Raw genomic sequence first — 14,994 nt, 5'->3', positions numbered from 1 at the left:
CCTGGGTCTTACTGGATATGATAAACAGAGTAGAGCCATCCTGGGTCATACTGGATATGATAAACAGAGTAGAGCCATCCTGGGTCATACTGGATATGATAAACAGAGTAGAGCCATCCTGGGTCTTACTGGATATGATAAACAGAGTAGAGCCATCCTGGGTCTTACTGGATATAATAAACAGAGTAGAGCCGTCCTGGGTCATACTGGACATGATAAACAGAGTAGAGCCATCCTGGGTCATACTGGATATGATAAACAGAGTAGAGCCATCCTGGGTCATACTGGATATGATAAACAGAGTAGAGCCATTCTGGGTCATACTGGACATGATAAACAGAGTAGAGCCATCCTGGGTCATACTGGGTCATCCTGGGTCATACTGGATATGATAAACAGAGTAGAGCCATCCTGGGTCTTACTGGACATGATAAACAGAGTAGAGCCATCCTGGGTCATACTGGGTCATACTGGATATGATAAACAGAGTAGAGCCATCCTGGGTCATCCTGGATATGATAAACAGAGTAGAACCATCCTGAGTCATACTGGATATGATAAACAGAGTAGAGCCATCCTGGGTCATACTGGGTCATACTGGATATGATAAACAGAGTAGAGCCATCCTGGGTCATACTGGACATGATAAACAGAGTAGAGCCATCCTGGGTCATACTGGATATGATAAACAGAGTAGAGCCATCCTGGGTCATACTGGATATGATAAACAGAGTAGAGCCATCCTGGGTCATACTGGATATGATAAACAGAGTAGAACCATCCTGAGTCATACTGGATATGATAAACAGAGTAGAGCCATCCTGGGTCATACTGGATATGATAAACAGAGTAGAGCCATCCTGGGTCATACTGGATATGATAAACAGAGTAGAACCATCCTGAGTCATACTGGATATGATAAACAGAGTAGAGCCATTTATATATTTTATTTATTGAACCTTTAATTAACTAGGCAAGTCATTTAAGAACAAATTATTATTTACAATGACGGCCTGGGCTAAAAAAAAATATATAAATAAATACAATATAAATATAGGACAAAACACACATCACAACAAGAGAGACAGCACAACACTACATAAAGAGAGACCTAAGACAACAGCATAGCAAGGCAGCAACACATGACAACACAGCATGGTAGCAGCATAACAACAACATGGTAGCAACACAACATGGTAGCAACACAACATGGTAGCAACACAGCATGGTAGCAACATAACAACAACATGGTAGCAACACAACATGGTAGCAACACAACATGGTAGCAACATAACAACAACATGGTAGCAACACAACATGGTAGCAACACAACATGGTAGCAACACAACATGGTAGCAACACAGCATGGTAGCAACATAACAACAACATGGTAGCAACACAACATGGTAGCAACACAACATGGTAGGAGCACAAAACAGGGTACAAACATTGTTGGTCACAGACAACAGCTCAAAGGGCAAGAAGGTAGAGACAACAATACATCACGCAAAGCAGACACAACTGTCAGTTAGAGTGTCTATGATTGAGTCTTTGAATGAAGAGATTGAGATAAAACTGTCCAGTTTGAGTGTTTGTTGCAGCTCGTTCCAGTCGCTCGCTGCAGCGAACTGAAAAGACGAGCGACCCAGGGATGTGTTTGCTTTGGGGACCTTTAACAGAATGTGACTGGCAGAACGGGTGTTGTATGTGGAGGATGAGGGCTGCACTAGATATCTCAGATAGGGAGGAGTGAGGCCTAAGAGGGTTTTATAAATAAGCATCAACGAGCGGGTCTTGCGACAGGCATACAGAGATGACCAGTTTACAGAGGAGTATAGAGTGCACTGGTGTGTCCAGGTAGCAAATCTGATGGCCGAATGGTAAGGAACATCTAGCCGCTCGAGAGCACCCTTACCTGCCTGTGTATAAATTACATGTCCATAATATAGCATGGGTAGGATGGTCATCTGAACCAGGGTTAGTTTGGCAGCTGGGGTGAAAGAGGAGCGATTACGATAGAGGAAACCAAGTCTAGATTTAACTTTAGCCTGCAGCTTTGGTATGTGCTGAGAGAAGGACAGTGTACCGTCGAGCCATACTCCCAAGTACTTGTATGAGGTGACTACCTCAAGCTCTAAACCCTCAGAGGTAGTAATCACACCTGCGGGAAGAGCGGCATTCTTCTTACCAAACCACAAGACCTTTGTTTTGGAGGTGTTCAGAACAAGGTTAAGGGCAGAGAAAGCTTGTTGGACACTAAGAAAGCTTTGTTGTAGAGCGTTTAACACAAAATCCGTGGAGGGGCCGGCTGAGCATAACACTGTAATTATTATATTATATTAATATCTGCATATAAATGGACGAGAGAGCTTCCTACTGCCTGAGCTATGTGGTTGATGTAAAATGAAAAGAGTGTGGGGCCTAGGATTGAGCCTTGGGGTACTCCCTTTGTGGCTGAGACAGAAGATTTTCTGACTTTATACACTGCAGTCTGGGCACCTTATTCATCCAAGCTACTCAATACTGCCCCCCAGTCACCAAGAAGTTAACAAAACCATTGAAAATATTTAAAAAAAGAAGGTCCAAGCGTCTTCGACAGAGGGGATCAAGCTGATTCTGTATCATTTTACAGATGCCAGTTCATGAACGAAGGCTCAAAATACACTCAACAGGTTAACGTGAAGGAGGACAAGTCAGAAATGGGGCTAGCAACTGCAGATGGGACAGGGTGTACATGCACATTTCCAGATATCATCAACAAACATAGTCGGTCCCACGGTTGGATAAAGAAAGTTTGTCGTCAACAAAGTACGCAGGAGTTATGAGGCACATAGCAAAATGCATGAGAAAAAACATTGAATCTATAACGACTTGGGGCCTGCCATTGTAAGTTCAGAGTCTCTCGCCCCAACAGTGTTCTGGAGGCGAGCGAAAGCTGGGGAAAGAGGGGGGAGTGTGGTGGAGGTACCTGTACCAGGCAGGGAGAGACAGGCCAGGGAGAGAGGGGGGAGTGTGGTGGAGGTACCTGTACCAGACAGGGAGAGACAGGCCAGGGAGAGAGGGGGGAGTGTGGTGGAGGTACCTGTACCAGACAGGGAGAGACAGGCCAGGGAGAGAGGGGGGAGTGTGGTGGAGGAACCTGTACCAGACAGGGGGAGACAGACCAGGGCAGATGGTGAACAGATCGCCAGGTGGAATCCAAGTAGCAGTGCAGCAGCAGTGTAGTAGGAAATGGGAGTAGGTGTCTCACCCACTTGGGAGCAGCTTTCATTTCTGGAGGCAGATTTCCTGTATAAAATGCCAGTGATGGTCTTTGAACAACAAGAGGGGGGCTTCAGAGGACGCTTCAAAGACTCCTGACACTTGTTGGGCCCAAAGGACTTTTACTTCACACCTTAGTGCTAATTGAATTTGTATCTGGCTCAGTTCCAGGTAGGAATGGTGTCCTCAGGTCTGCTGTTTGTTGGCTAGAGCACCCTCTGTACAACACCCTCTGTACAACACCCTCTGTACAACACCCTCCGAACAACCGTACAACATCCTCCGTATAGCTTGGAAAAATAAAACCTTGGAAGCAGTCATCTCTCTGGTTAATTTTGGTCAAAATTAGGTTGTGGGTTTGATCTGGAGCGAATGCCATGCTGTGGATGGCAGTATCCTGTATATGTTTTGGTGACATAGTGAAGGTTGTGTTGCGGAGGGTAGTATCCTGTATATGTCCTGGTGACATAGTGAAGGCTATGTTGTGGAGGGTAGTATCCTGTATATGTCCTGGTGACATAGTGAAGGTTATGTCCTGGTGACATAGTGAAGGTTGTGTTGTGGAGGGTAGTATCCTGTATATGTCCTGGTGACATAGTGTTGTGGAGGGTAGTATCCTGTATATGTCCTGGTGACATAGTGAAGGTTGTGTTGTGGAGGGTAGTATCCTGTATATGTCCTGGTGACATAGTGAAGGTTGTGTTGTGGAGGGTAGTATCCTGTATATGTCCTGGTGACATAGTGAAGGTTGTGTTGTGGAGGGTAGTATCCTGTATATGTCCTGGTGACACAGTGAAGGTTATGTTGTAGAGGGTAGTATCCTGTATATGTCCTGGTGACATAGTGAAGGTTGTGTTGTGGAGGGTAGTATCCTGTATATGACATAGTGAAGGTTGTGTTGTGGAGGGTAGTATCCTGTATATCACATAGTGAAGGTTATGTTGTGGAGGGTAGTATCCTGTATATGTCCTGGTGACATAGTGAAGGTTGTGTTGTGGAGGGTAGTATCCTGTATATGTCCTGGTGACATAGTGTTGTTGAGGGCAGTATCCTGTATATGACATAGTGAAGGTTATGTTGTGGAGGGTAGTATCTTGTATATGTCCTGGAGACATAGTGAAGGTTGTGTTGTGGAGGGTAGTATCCTGTATATGTCCTGGTGACATAGTGAAGGTTGTGTTGTGGAGGGTAGTATCCTGTATATGTCCTGGTGACATAGTGTTGTTGAGGGCAGTATCCTGTATATGTCCTGGTGACATAGTGAAGGTTATGTTGTGGAGGGTAGTATCCTGTATATGTCCTGGTGACATAGTGAAGGTTGTGTTGTGGAGGGTAGTATCCTGTATATGTCCTGTTGACATAGTGAAGGTTGTGTTGTGGAGGGTAGTATCCTGTATATGTCCTGGTGACATAGTGAAGGTTATGTTGTAGAGGGTAGTATCCTGTATATGTCCTGGTGACATAGTGAAGGTTATGTTGTGGAGGGTAGTATCCTGTATATGTCCTGGTGACATAGTGACGGTTGTGTTGTGGAGGGTAGTATCCTGTATATGTCATGGTGACATAGTGAAGGTTATGTTGTGGAGGGTAGTATCCTGTATATGTCCTGGTGACATAGTGTTGTGGAGGGTAGTATCCTGTATATGTCCTGGTGACATAGTGAAGGTTATGCTGTGGAGGGTAGTATCCTGTATATGACATAGTGAAGGTTGTGTTGTGGAGGGTAGTATCCTGTATATGACATAGTGAAGGTTATGTTGTGGAGGGTAGTATCCTGTATATGTCCTGGTGACATAGTGAAGGTTGTGTTGTGGAGGGCAGTATCCTGTATATGTCCTGGTGACATAGTGAAGGTTGTGTTGTAGAGGGTAGTATCCTGTATATGTCCTGGTGACATAGTGACGGTTGTGTTGTGGAGGGTAGTATCCTGTATATGTACTGGTGACATAGTGAATGTTGTGTTGTGGAGGGTAGTATCCTGTATATGTCCTGGTGACATAGTGAAGGTTGTGTTGTGGAGGGTAGTATCCTGTATATGTCATGGTGACATAGTGAAGGTTATGTTGTGGAGGGTAGTATCCTGTATATGTCCTGGTGACACAGTGAAGGTTATGTTGTAGAGGGTAGTATCCTGTATATGTCCTGGTGACATAGTGAAGGTTGTGTTGTGGAGGGTAGTATCCTGTATATGTCATGGTGACATAGTGAAGGTTATGTTGTGGAGGGTAGTATCCTGTATATGTCCTGTTGACATAGTGAAGGTTATGTTGTAGAGGGTAGTATCCTGTATATGTCCTGGTGACATAGTGAAGGTTGTGTTGTGGAGGGTAGTATCCTGTATATGACATAGTGAAGGTTGTGTTGTGGAGGGTAGTATCCTGTATATGTTTTGGTGACATAGTGAAGGTTATGTTGTGGAGGGTAGTATCCTGTATATGTCCTGGTGACATAGTGAAGGTTGTGTTGTGGAGGGTAGTATCCTGTATATGTCCTGGTGACATAGTGAAGGTTGTGTTGTGGAGGGTAGTATCCTGTATATGTACTGGTGACATAGTGAATGTTGTGTTGTGGAGGGTAGTATCCTGTATATGTCCTGGTGACATAGTGAAGGTTGTGTTGTGGAGGGTAGTATCCTGTATATGTCATGGTGACATAGTGAAGGTTATGTTGTGGAGGGTAGTATCCTGTATATGTCCTGGTGACATAGTGTTGTGGAGGGTAGTATCCTGTATATGTCCTGGTGACATAGTGAAGGTTATGCTGTGGAGGGTAGTATCCTGTATATGACAAAGTGAAGGTTGTGTTGTGGTGGGTAGTATCCTGTATATGTCCTGGTGACATAGTGAAGGTTGTGATGTGGAGGGTAGTATCCTGTATATGACAAAGTGAAGGTTGTGTTGTGGAGGGTAGTATCCTGTATATGTCCTGGTGACATAGTGAAGGTTGTGTTGTGGAGGGTAGTATCCTGTATATGTCCTGGTGACATAGTGTTGTGGAGGGTAGTATCCTGTATATGACATAGTGAAGGTTATGTTGTGGAGGGCAGTATCCTGTATATGTCCTGTTGACATAGTGAAGGTTGTGTTGTGGAGGGTAGTATCCTGTATATGTCCTGGTGACATAGTGAAGGTTATGTTGTGGAGGGTAGTATCCTGTATATGTCCTGGAGACATAGTGAAGGTTGTGTTGTGGAGGGCAGTATCCTGTATATGTCCTGTTGACATAGTGAAGGTTGTGTTGTGAAGGGTAGTATCCTGTATATGTCCTGGTGACATAGTGAAGGTTATGTTGTGGAGGGTAGTATCCTGTATATGTCCTGGTGACATAGTGAAGGTTGTGTTGTGGAGGGTAGTATCCTGTATATGTCCTGGTGACATAGTGAAGGTTGTGTTGTAGAGGGTAGTATCCTGTATATGTCCTGGTGACATAGTGAAGGTTGTGTTGTGGAGGGTAGTATCCTGTATATGTACTGGTGACATAGTGAATGTTATGTTGTGGAGGGTAGTATCCTGTATTTGACAAAGTGAAGGTTGTGTTGTGGTGGGTAGTATCCTGTATATGACAAAGTGAAGGTTGTGTTGTGGAGGGTAGTAACCTGTATATGTCCTGGTGACACAGTGAAGGTTATGTTGTAGAGGGTAGTATCCTGTATATGTCCTGGTGACATAGTGAAGGTTGTGTTGTAGAGGGTAGTATCCTGTATATGTCCTGGTGACATAGTGACGGTTGTGTTGTGGAGGGTAGTATCCTGTATATGTCATGGTGACATAGTGAAGGTTATGTTGTGAGGGTAGTATCCTGTATATGTCCTGGGACATAGTGTTGTGGAGGGTAGTATCCTGTATATGTCCTGGTGACATAGTGAAGGTTATGCTGTGGAGGGTAGTATCCTGTATATGACATAGTGAAGGTTGTGTTGTGGAGGGTAGTATCCTGTATATGACATAGTGAAGGTTATGTTGTGGAGGGTAGTATCCTGTATATGTCCTGGTGACATAGTGAAGGTTGTGTTGTGGAGGGTAGTATCCTGTATATGTCCTGGTGACATAGTGAAGGTTGTGTTGTAGAGGGTAGTATCCTGTATATGTCCTGGTGACATAGTGACGGTTGTGTTGTGGAGGGTAGTATCCTGTATATGTACTGGTGACATAGTGAATGTTGTGTTGTGGAGGGTAGTATCCTGTATATGTCCTGGTGACATAGTGAAGGTTGTGTTGTGGAGGGTAGTATCCTGTATATGTCATGGTGACATAGTGAAGGTTATGTTGTGGAGGGTAGTATCCTGTATATGTCCTGGTGACACAGTGAAGGTTATGTTGTAGAGGGTAGTATCCTGTATATGTCCTGGTGACATAGTGAAGGTTGTGTTGTGGAGGGTAGTATCCTGTATATGTCATGGTGACATAGTGAAGGTTATGTTGTGGAGGGTAGTATCCTGTATATGTCCTGTTGACATAGTGAAGGTTATGTTGTAGAGGGTAGTATCCTGTATATGTCCTGGTGACATAGTGAAGGTTGTGTTGTGGAGGGTAGTATCCTGTATATGACATAGTGAAGGTTGTGTTGTGGAGGGTAGTATCCTGTATATGACATAGTGAAGGTTATGTTGTGGAGGGTAGTATCCTGTATATGTCCTGGTGACATAGTGAAGGTTGTGTTGTGGAGGGTAGTATCCTGTCGTCCTGGTGACATAGTGACGGTTGTGTTGTGGAGGGTAGTATCCTGTATATGTACTGGTGACATAGTGAATGTTGTGTTGTGGAGGGTAGTATCCTGTATATGTCCTGGTGACATAGTGAAGGTTGTGTTGTGGAGGGTAGTATCCTGTATATGTCATGGTGACATAGTGAAGGTTATGTTGTGGAGGGTAGTATCCTGTATATGTCCTGGTGACATAGTGTTGTGGAGGGTAGTATCCTGTATATGTCCTGGTGACATAGTGAAGGTTATGCTGTGGAGGGTAGTATCCTGTATATGACATAGTGAAGGTTGTGTTGTGGAGGGTAGTATCCTGTATATGTCCTGGTGACATAGTGAAGGTTGTGTTGTGGAGGGTAGTATCCTGTATATGACATAGTGAAGGTTGTGTTGTGGAGGGTAGTATCCTGTATATGTCCTGGTGACATAGTGAAGGTTGTGTTGTGGAGGGTAGTATCCTGTATATGTCCTGGTGACATAGTGTTGTTGAGGGCAGTATCCTGTATATGACATAGTGAAGGTTATGTTGTGGAGGGCAGTATCCTGTATATGTCCTGTTGACATAGTGAAGGTTGTGTTGTGGAGGGTAGTATCCTGTATATGTCCTGGTGACATAGTGAAGGTTATGTTGTGGAGGGTAGTATCCTGTATATGTCCTGGAGACATAGTGAAGGTTGTGTTGTGGAGGGCAGTATCCTGTATATGTCCTGTTGACATAGTGAAGGTTGTGTTGTGAAGGGTAGTATCCTGTATATGTCCTGGTGACATAGTGAAGGTTATGTTGTGGAGGGTAGTATCCTGTATATGTCCTGGTGACATAGTGAAGGTTGTGTTGTGGAGGGTAGTATCCTGTATATGTCCTGTTGACATAGTGAAGGTTGTGTTGTGGAGGGTAGTATCCTGTATATGTCCTGGTGACATAGTGAAGGTTATGTTGTGGAGGGTAGTATCCTGTATATGTCCTGGTGACATAGTGAAGGTTATGTTGTGGAGGGTAGTATCCTGTATTTGACATAGTGAAGGTTGTGTTGTGGTGGGTAGTATCCTGTATATGTCCTGGTGACATAGTGAAGGTTGTGTTGTGGAGGGTAGTATCCTGTATATGTCCTGGTGACATAGTGTTGTGGAGGGCAGTATCCTGCATATGTCCCTGACGAAAAATCAAAGTTTCTCTAACTCAAAACTATCCTTTTGTAAAAAACATGTTGAAAAATGTGAGAGCTCACATTAAGCTGTGTGTCTCTCTCTGAGGGGGGCATGTCCCATCCTGGGTCTTACTGGATATGATAAACAGAGTAGAGCCGTCCTGGGTCTGACTGGATATGATAAACAGAGTAGAGCCATCCTGGGTCTGACTGGATATGATAAACAGAGTAGAGCCGTCCTGGGTAAAACTGGATAAACAGACAGAGTAGAGCCGTCCTGGGTAAAACTGGGTCATAAACAAACAGAGTAGAGCCGTCCTGGGTAAAACTGGGTCATAAACAGACAGAGTAGAGCCGTCCTGGGTAAAACTGGGTCATAAACAGACAGATTAGAGCCGTCCTGGGTAAAACTGGGTCATAAACAGACAGAGTAGAGCCGTCCTGGGTAAAACTGGGTCATAAACAGACAGAGTAGAGCCGTCCTGGGTAAAACTGGGTCATAAACAGACAGAGTAGAGCCGTCCTGGGTAAAACTGGGTCATAAACAGACAGAGTAGAGCCGTCCTGGGTAAAACTGGGTCATAAACAGACAGAGTAGAGCCGTCCTGGGTAAAACTGGGTCATAAACAGACAGAGTAGAGCCGTCCTGGGTAAAACTGCGTCATAAACAGACAGAGTAGAGCAGTCCTGGGTAAAACTGGGTCATAAACAAACAGAGTAGAGCCGTCCTGGGTAAAACTGCGTCATAAACAAACAGAGTAGAGCCGTCCTGGGTAAAACTGGGTCATAAACAGACAGAGTAGAGCCGTCCTGGGTAAAACTGGGTCATAAACAGACAGAGTGGAGCCGTCCTGAGTAAAACTGGGTTATAAACAGACAGAGTAGAGCCGTCCTGGGTAAAACTGGGTTATAAACAGACAGAGTAGAGCCGTCCTGGGTAAAACTGGGTTATAAACAGACAGAGTAGAACCGTCCTGGGTAAAACTGGGTCATAAACAGACAGAGTGGAACCGTCCTGGGTAAAACTGGGTCATAAACAGACAGAGTAGAGCCGTCCTGGGTAAAACTGGGTTATAAACAGACAGAGTAGAGCAGTCCTGGGTAAAACTGGGTCATAAACAGACAGAGTAGAGCCGTCCTGGGTAAAACTGGGTTATAAACAGACAGAGTAGAGCCGTCCTGGGTAAAACTGGGTTATAAACAGACAGAATGGAGCCGTCCTGGGTAAAACTGGGTCATAAACAGACAGAGTAGAGCCGTCCTGGGTAAAACTGGGTTATAAACAGACAGAGTAGAGCAGTCCTGGGTAAAACTGGGTCATAAACAGACAGAGTAGAGCCGTCCTGGGTAAAACTGGGACATAAACAGACAGAGTAGAGCCGTCCTGGGTAAAACTGGGTCATAAACAGACAGAGTGGAGCCGTCCTGAGTAAAACTGGGTTATAAACAGACAGAGTAGAGCCGTCCTGGTTAAAACTGGGACATAAACAGACAGATTAGAGCCATCCTGGGTAAAACTGGGTTATAAACAGACAGAGTAGAGCCGTCCTGAGTAAAACTGGGTTATAAACAGACAGAGTAGAGCCGTCCTGGTTAAAACTGGGACATAAACAGACAGATTAGAGCCGTCCTGGGTAAAACTGGGTCATAAACAGACAGATTAGAGCCGTCCTGGGTAAAACTGGGTCATAAACAGACAGAGTAGAGCCGTCCTGGTTAAAACTGGGACATAAACAGACAGAGTAGAGCCGTCCTGGTTAAAACTGGGACATAAACAGACAGAGTAGAGCCGTCCTGGTTAAAACTGGGACATAAACAGACAGAGTAGAGCCGTCCTGGGTAAAACTGGGTCATAAACACCGTAAAAGAAAGACATGGTACAGACTTCGAGAGAAGAAAGGCGGAGGGAGCGGGGTGAGGAAGAGGAAGGGAGAGATGGTTTCGCAAAGGGACTGTAGTGATTTGATTAGCAGCAGGCGGTATTAGCCGTGTCACAACGTAAACAGATTACCTCAGTGTTTCTGAGCTCCTAGAGAGTGAGGAGAGGCACACAGCACTGGACCAGCTCCCAATCCTCTCTCTCCCTGTGCGTGTGACTGATAACACGGTATAATCTCTTTATGAAACCTGCGTTGTCGGTGACAGGAAAGTGTATCCATACGCAGGAATCTGAGCTGCATTAATTGCAGGTTAAATGGAGTTCTGTGTGTTTGAGAGTAAATACGAGACAAGCCAACACAGATTTATGAGGAGGAGAGGAGAAACAGAGGTGAGCTCTACTCCTGGGGGTCAAACCACAGAACAGGAAGAAACAGAGGTGAGCTCTACTCCTGGGGGTCAAACCACAGAGCAGGAAGAAACAGAGGTGAGCTCTACTCCTGGGGGTCAAACCACAGAACAGGAAGAAACAGAGGTGAGCTCTACTCCTGGGGGTCAAACCACAGAGCAGGAAGAAACAGAGGTGAGCTCTACTCCTGGGGGTCAAACCACAGAGCAGGAAGAAACAGAGGTGAGCTCTACTCCTGGGGGTCAAACCACAGAGCAGGAAGAAACAGAGGTGAGCTCTACTCCTGGGGGTCAAACCACAGAGCAGGAAGAAACAGAGGTGAGCTCTACTCCTGGGGGTCAAACCACAGAGCAGGAAGAAACAGAGGTGAGTTCTACTCCTGGGGGTCTTACAAACACACTAACAAATCTATATTTCCTAGATCATGAAGGACAAACGTGAAATGGACATAGCATGTTTAACTCTTCACTCTTAGGAACCAGGCTTGAACTGCTTATGATATATATAATATTGAGGATAAGTTATCCCACCCAAGGACTAGATATCTCCATAGTATTATCACCACACACACAGGCACCAGAGAGACAACTCGTACCAGATGTATACAGCCCCTGACCAGAGGATGCTCCTCTCCGGGTGGGTGTGGCTACGTGACTGAGGCTGTTCATCATCACCGTGGTAACCAGGTGTTCCTCAGCACAGCCTCTGAGGCTGCTACAGGGCATCCAGCTGTCTGCCCCTGAGAGAGAGAGAGAGAGAGAGAGAGAGAGAGAGAGAGAGAGAGAGAGAGAGAGAGAGAGAGAGAGAGAGAGAGAGAGAGAGAGAGAGAGAGAGAGAGAGAGAGAGAGAGAGAGAGAGACAGGGAGAGACAGAGAGACAGAGAGAGAGAGAGAGAGAGAGAGAGAGAGAGAGAGAGAGAGAGAGAGAGAGAGAGAGAGAGACAAAACAGTCCACAATGTTGCTCTCACCTTTCAGATCACTGAAGGTAAGCGGATAGAGGGAGAGAAAGAAAAAGAGAGAGAAAAAGGACTGATAGGGAGAGCGAGAGACACATAAAACCTGTTGGATCATAGCCCTCTGGAAAAAAGAGGAGGCAGATGGAGAGACATAAATGAGAGAAGAGCGTTGTCAAGGTGATATCCCTCCTCTAACCTTTATCTCCCATTAACTTTGGAGCGGCTCTGTTTGACCAGTGCATGTGGTGAAAAGGACATTTCCTGTTCCAGGTTGTTTTATATGAAGGGCACTGCTCCCCTTAAAACAAACATCTGACATTACTGACTTTGATTGACAGTAGAGTTATACTAAGATCACAAATGAACAACGCATATTAAGTTGTTTAAAAAATAAAAATAAATGAGTGGAGACAAGTGGGTTATAGCTGGTCTGTGTTGAAAGCCTGCACACCCTGAGCTACACAGCATTCATACTGATGTCTTATTGTATGTCTGTGTCTGAATGCAGGTGTGGAGAGGGGAGGAGGTACCGGTCCAGTGTGATGAGAAGATAGCGGTGTAGGTCAGGCATTCTCTCTTATCATACCACGTATGTCCCCGACTTCCTGTTCTATGTGACAATGTTGGAATGTCTGAGACTTCCTGTTCTATGTGACAATGTTGGAATGTCTGAGACTTCCTGTTCTATGTGACAATGTTAGAACGTCTGAGACTTCCTGTTCTATGTGACAATGTTGGAATGTCTGAGACTTCCTGTTCTATGTGACAATGTTGGAATGTCGGAGACTTCCTGTTCTATGTGACAATGTTGGAATGTCGGAGACTTCCTGTTCTATGTGACAATGTTGGAATGTCTGAGACGTCCTGTTCTATGTGACAATGTTGGAATGTCGGATACTTCCTGTTCTATGTGACAATGTTGGAATGTCTGAGACTTCCTGTTCTATGTGACAATGTTGGAATGTCGGAGACTTCCTGTTCTATGTGACAATGTTGGAATGTCGGAGACTTCCTGTTCTGTGACAATGTTGGAATGTCTGAGACTTCCTGTTCTATGTGACAATGTTGGAATGTCGGAGACTTCCTGTTCTATGTGACAATGTTGGAATGTCTGAGACTTCCTGTTCTATGTGACAATGTTGGAATGTCTGAGACTTCCTGTTCCATGTGACAATGTTGGAATGTCGGAGACTTCCTGTTCTATGTGACAATGTTGGAATGTCGGAGACTTCCTGTTCTATGTGACAATGTTGGAATGTCGGAGACTTCCTGTTCTATGTGACAATGTTGGAATGTCTGAGACTTCCTGTTCTATGTGACAATGTTGGAATGTCGGAGACTTCCTGTTCTATGTGACAATGTTGGAATGTCGGAGACTTCCTGTTCTATGTGACAATGTTGGAATGTCGGAGACTTCCTGTTCTATGTGACAATGTTGGAATGTCGGAGACTTCCTGTTCTATGTGACAATGTTGGAATGTCTGAGTCTTCCTGTTCCATGTGACAATGTTGGAATGTCGGAGACTTCCTGTTCTATGTGACAATGTTGGAATGTCTGAGACTTCCTGTTCTATGTGACAATGTTGGAATGTCTGAGACTTCCTGTTCTATGTGACAATGTTGGAATGTCTGAGACTTCCTGTTCTATGTGACAATGTTGGAATGTCTGAGACTTCCTGTTCTATGTGACAATGTTGGAATGTCTGAGACTTCCTGTTCTATGTGACAATGTTGGAATGTCTGAGACTTCCTGTTCTATGTGACAATGTTGGAATGTCTGAGACTTCCTGTTCTATGTGACAATGTTGGAATGTCTGAGACTTCCTGTTCTATGTGACAATGTCTGAGACTTCCTGTTCTATGTGACAATGTCTGAGACTTCCTGTTCTATGTGACAATGTCTGAGACTTCCTGTTCTATGTGACAATGTTGGAATGTCGGAGACTTCCTGTTCTATGTGACAATGTTGGAATGTCTGAGACTTCCTGTTCTATGTGACAATGTTGGAATGTCTGAGACTTCCTGTTCTATGTGACAATGTTGGAATGTCTGAGACTTCCTGTTCTATGTGACAATGTTGGAATGTCTGAGACTTCCTGTTCTATGTGACAATGTCAGAGACTTCCTGTTCTATGTGACAATGTTGGATTATACATTTCTGTCCAATAGAGAGCTATGTAATCCATCAACCTCAATGAACTCCAAGCTTCCAGACGCAGGCATCCAACGGAAAACAAGCAATTGTACAAAAGTGTGATGTCATCTTGATGGAAGTGTCATGTCGTCTTGATGGAAGTGTGATGTCGTCTTGATGGAAGTGTGATGTCGTCTTGATGGAAGTGTGATGTCGTCTTGATGGAAGTGTGATGTCATCTTGATGGAAGTGTGATGTCGTCTTGATGGAAGTGTGATGTCGTCTTGATGAAAGTGTGATGTTGCCTTGATGGAAGTGTGATGTTGTCTTGATGGAAGCGTGATGTCGTCTTGATGGAAGTGTGATGTCGTCTTGATGAAAGTGTGATGTCGTCTTGATGGAAGTGTGATGTCGTCTTGATGGAAGTGTGATGTCGTCTTGATGGAAGTGTGATGTCGTCTCGATGGAAGTGTGATGTCGTCTCGATGGAAGTGTGGTGTCGTCTCGATGGAA

The 14,994-nt window shown here is 44.7% G+C and overlaps 1 protein-coding gene across 3 annotated transcripts in view; it reads right to left on the bottom strand.

Annotated features, from left to right (window-relative positions):
• Positions 1-14,994, bottom strand: part of zbbx (zinc finger, B-box domain containing) — a 107,136-nt gene that overhangs the window by 21,670 nt on the left and 70,472 nt on the right. For 2 of the 3 annotated variants that reach the window (XM_052457674.1, XM_052457703.1), the window contains exon 17: positions 11,987-12,130. The exons of the other annotated variant lie outside the window; for it this stretch is intronic. In XM_052457674.1, coding sequence (XP_052313634.1) covers positions 11,987-12,130 — 144 coding nt within the window. The remainder of the gene's footprint in view (positions 1-11,986; positions 12,131-14,994) is intronic. 3 annotated transcript variants of the gene reach the window in all.

The sequence above is a fragment of the Oncorhynchus keta genome, chromosome 1 (assembly GCF_023373465.1).
Source record: "Oncorhynchus keta strain PuntledgeMale-10-30-2019 chromosome 1, Oket_V2, whole genome shotgun sequence".
Taxonomy (NCBI): Eukaryota; Metazoa; Chordata; class Actinopteri; order Salmoniformes; family Salmonidae; genus Oncorhynchus; species Oncorhynchus keta.
The sequence above is the reverse complement of the archived record's forward strand: the minus strand, read 5'-3'. Positions and strand labels throughout refer to the sequence as shown.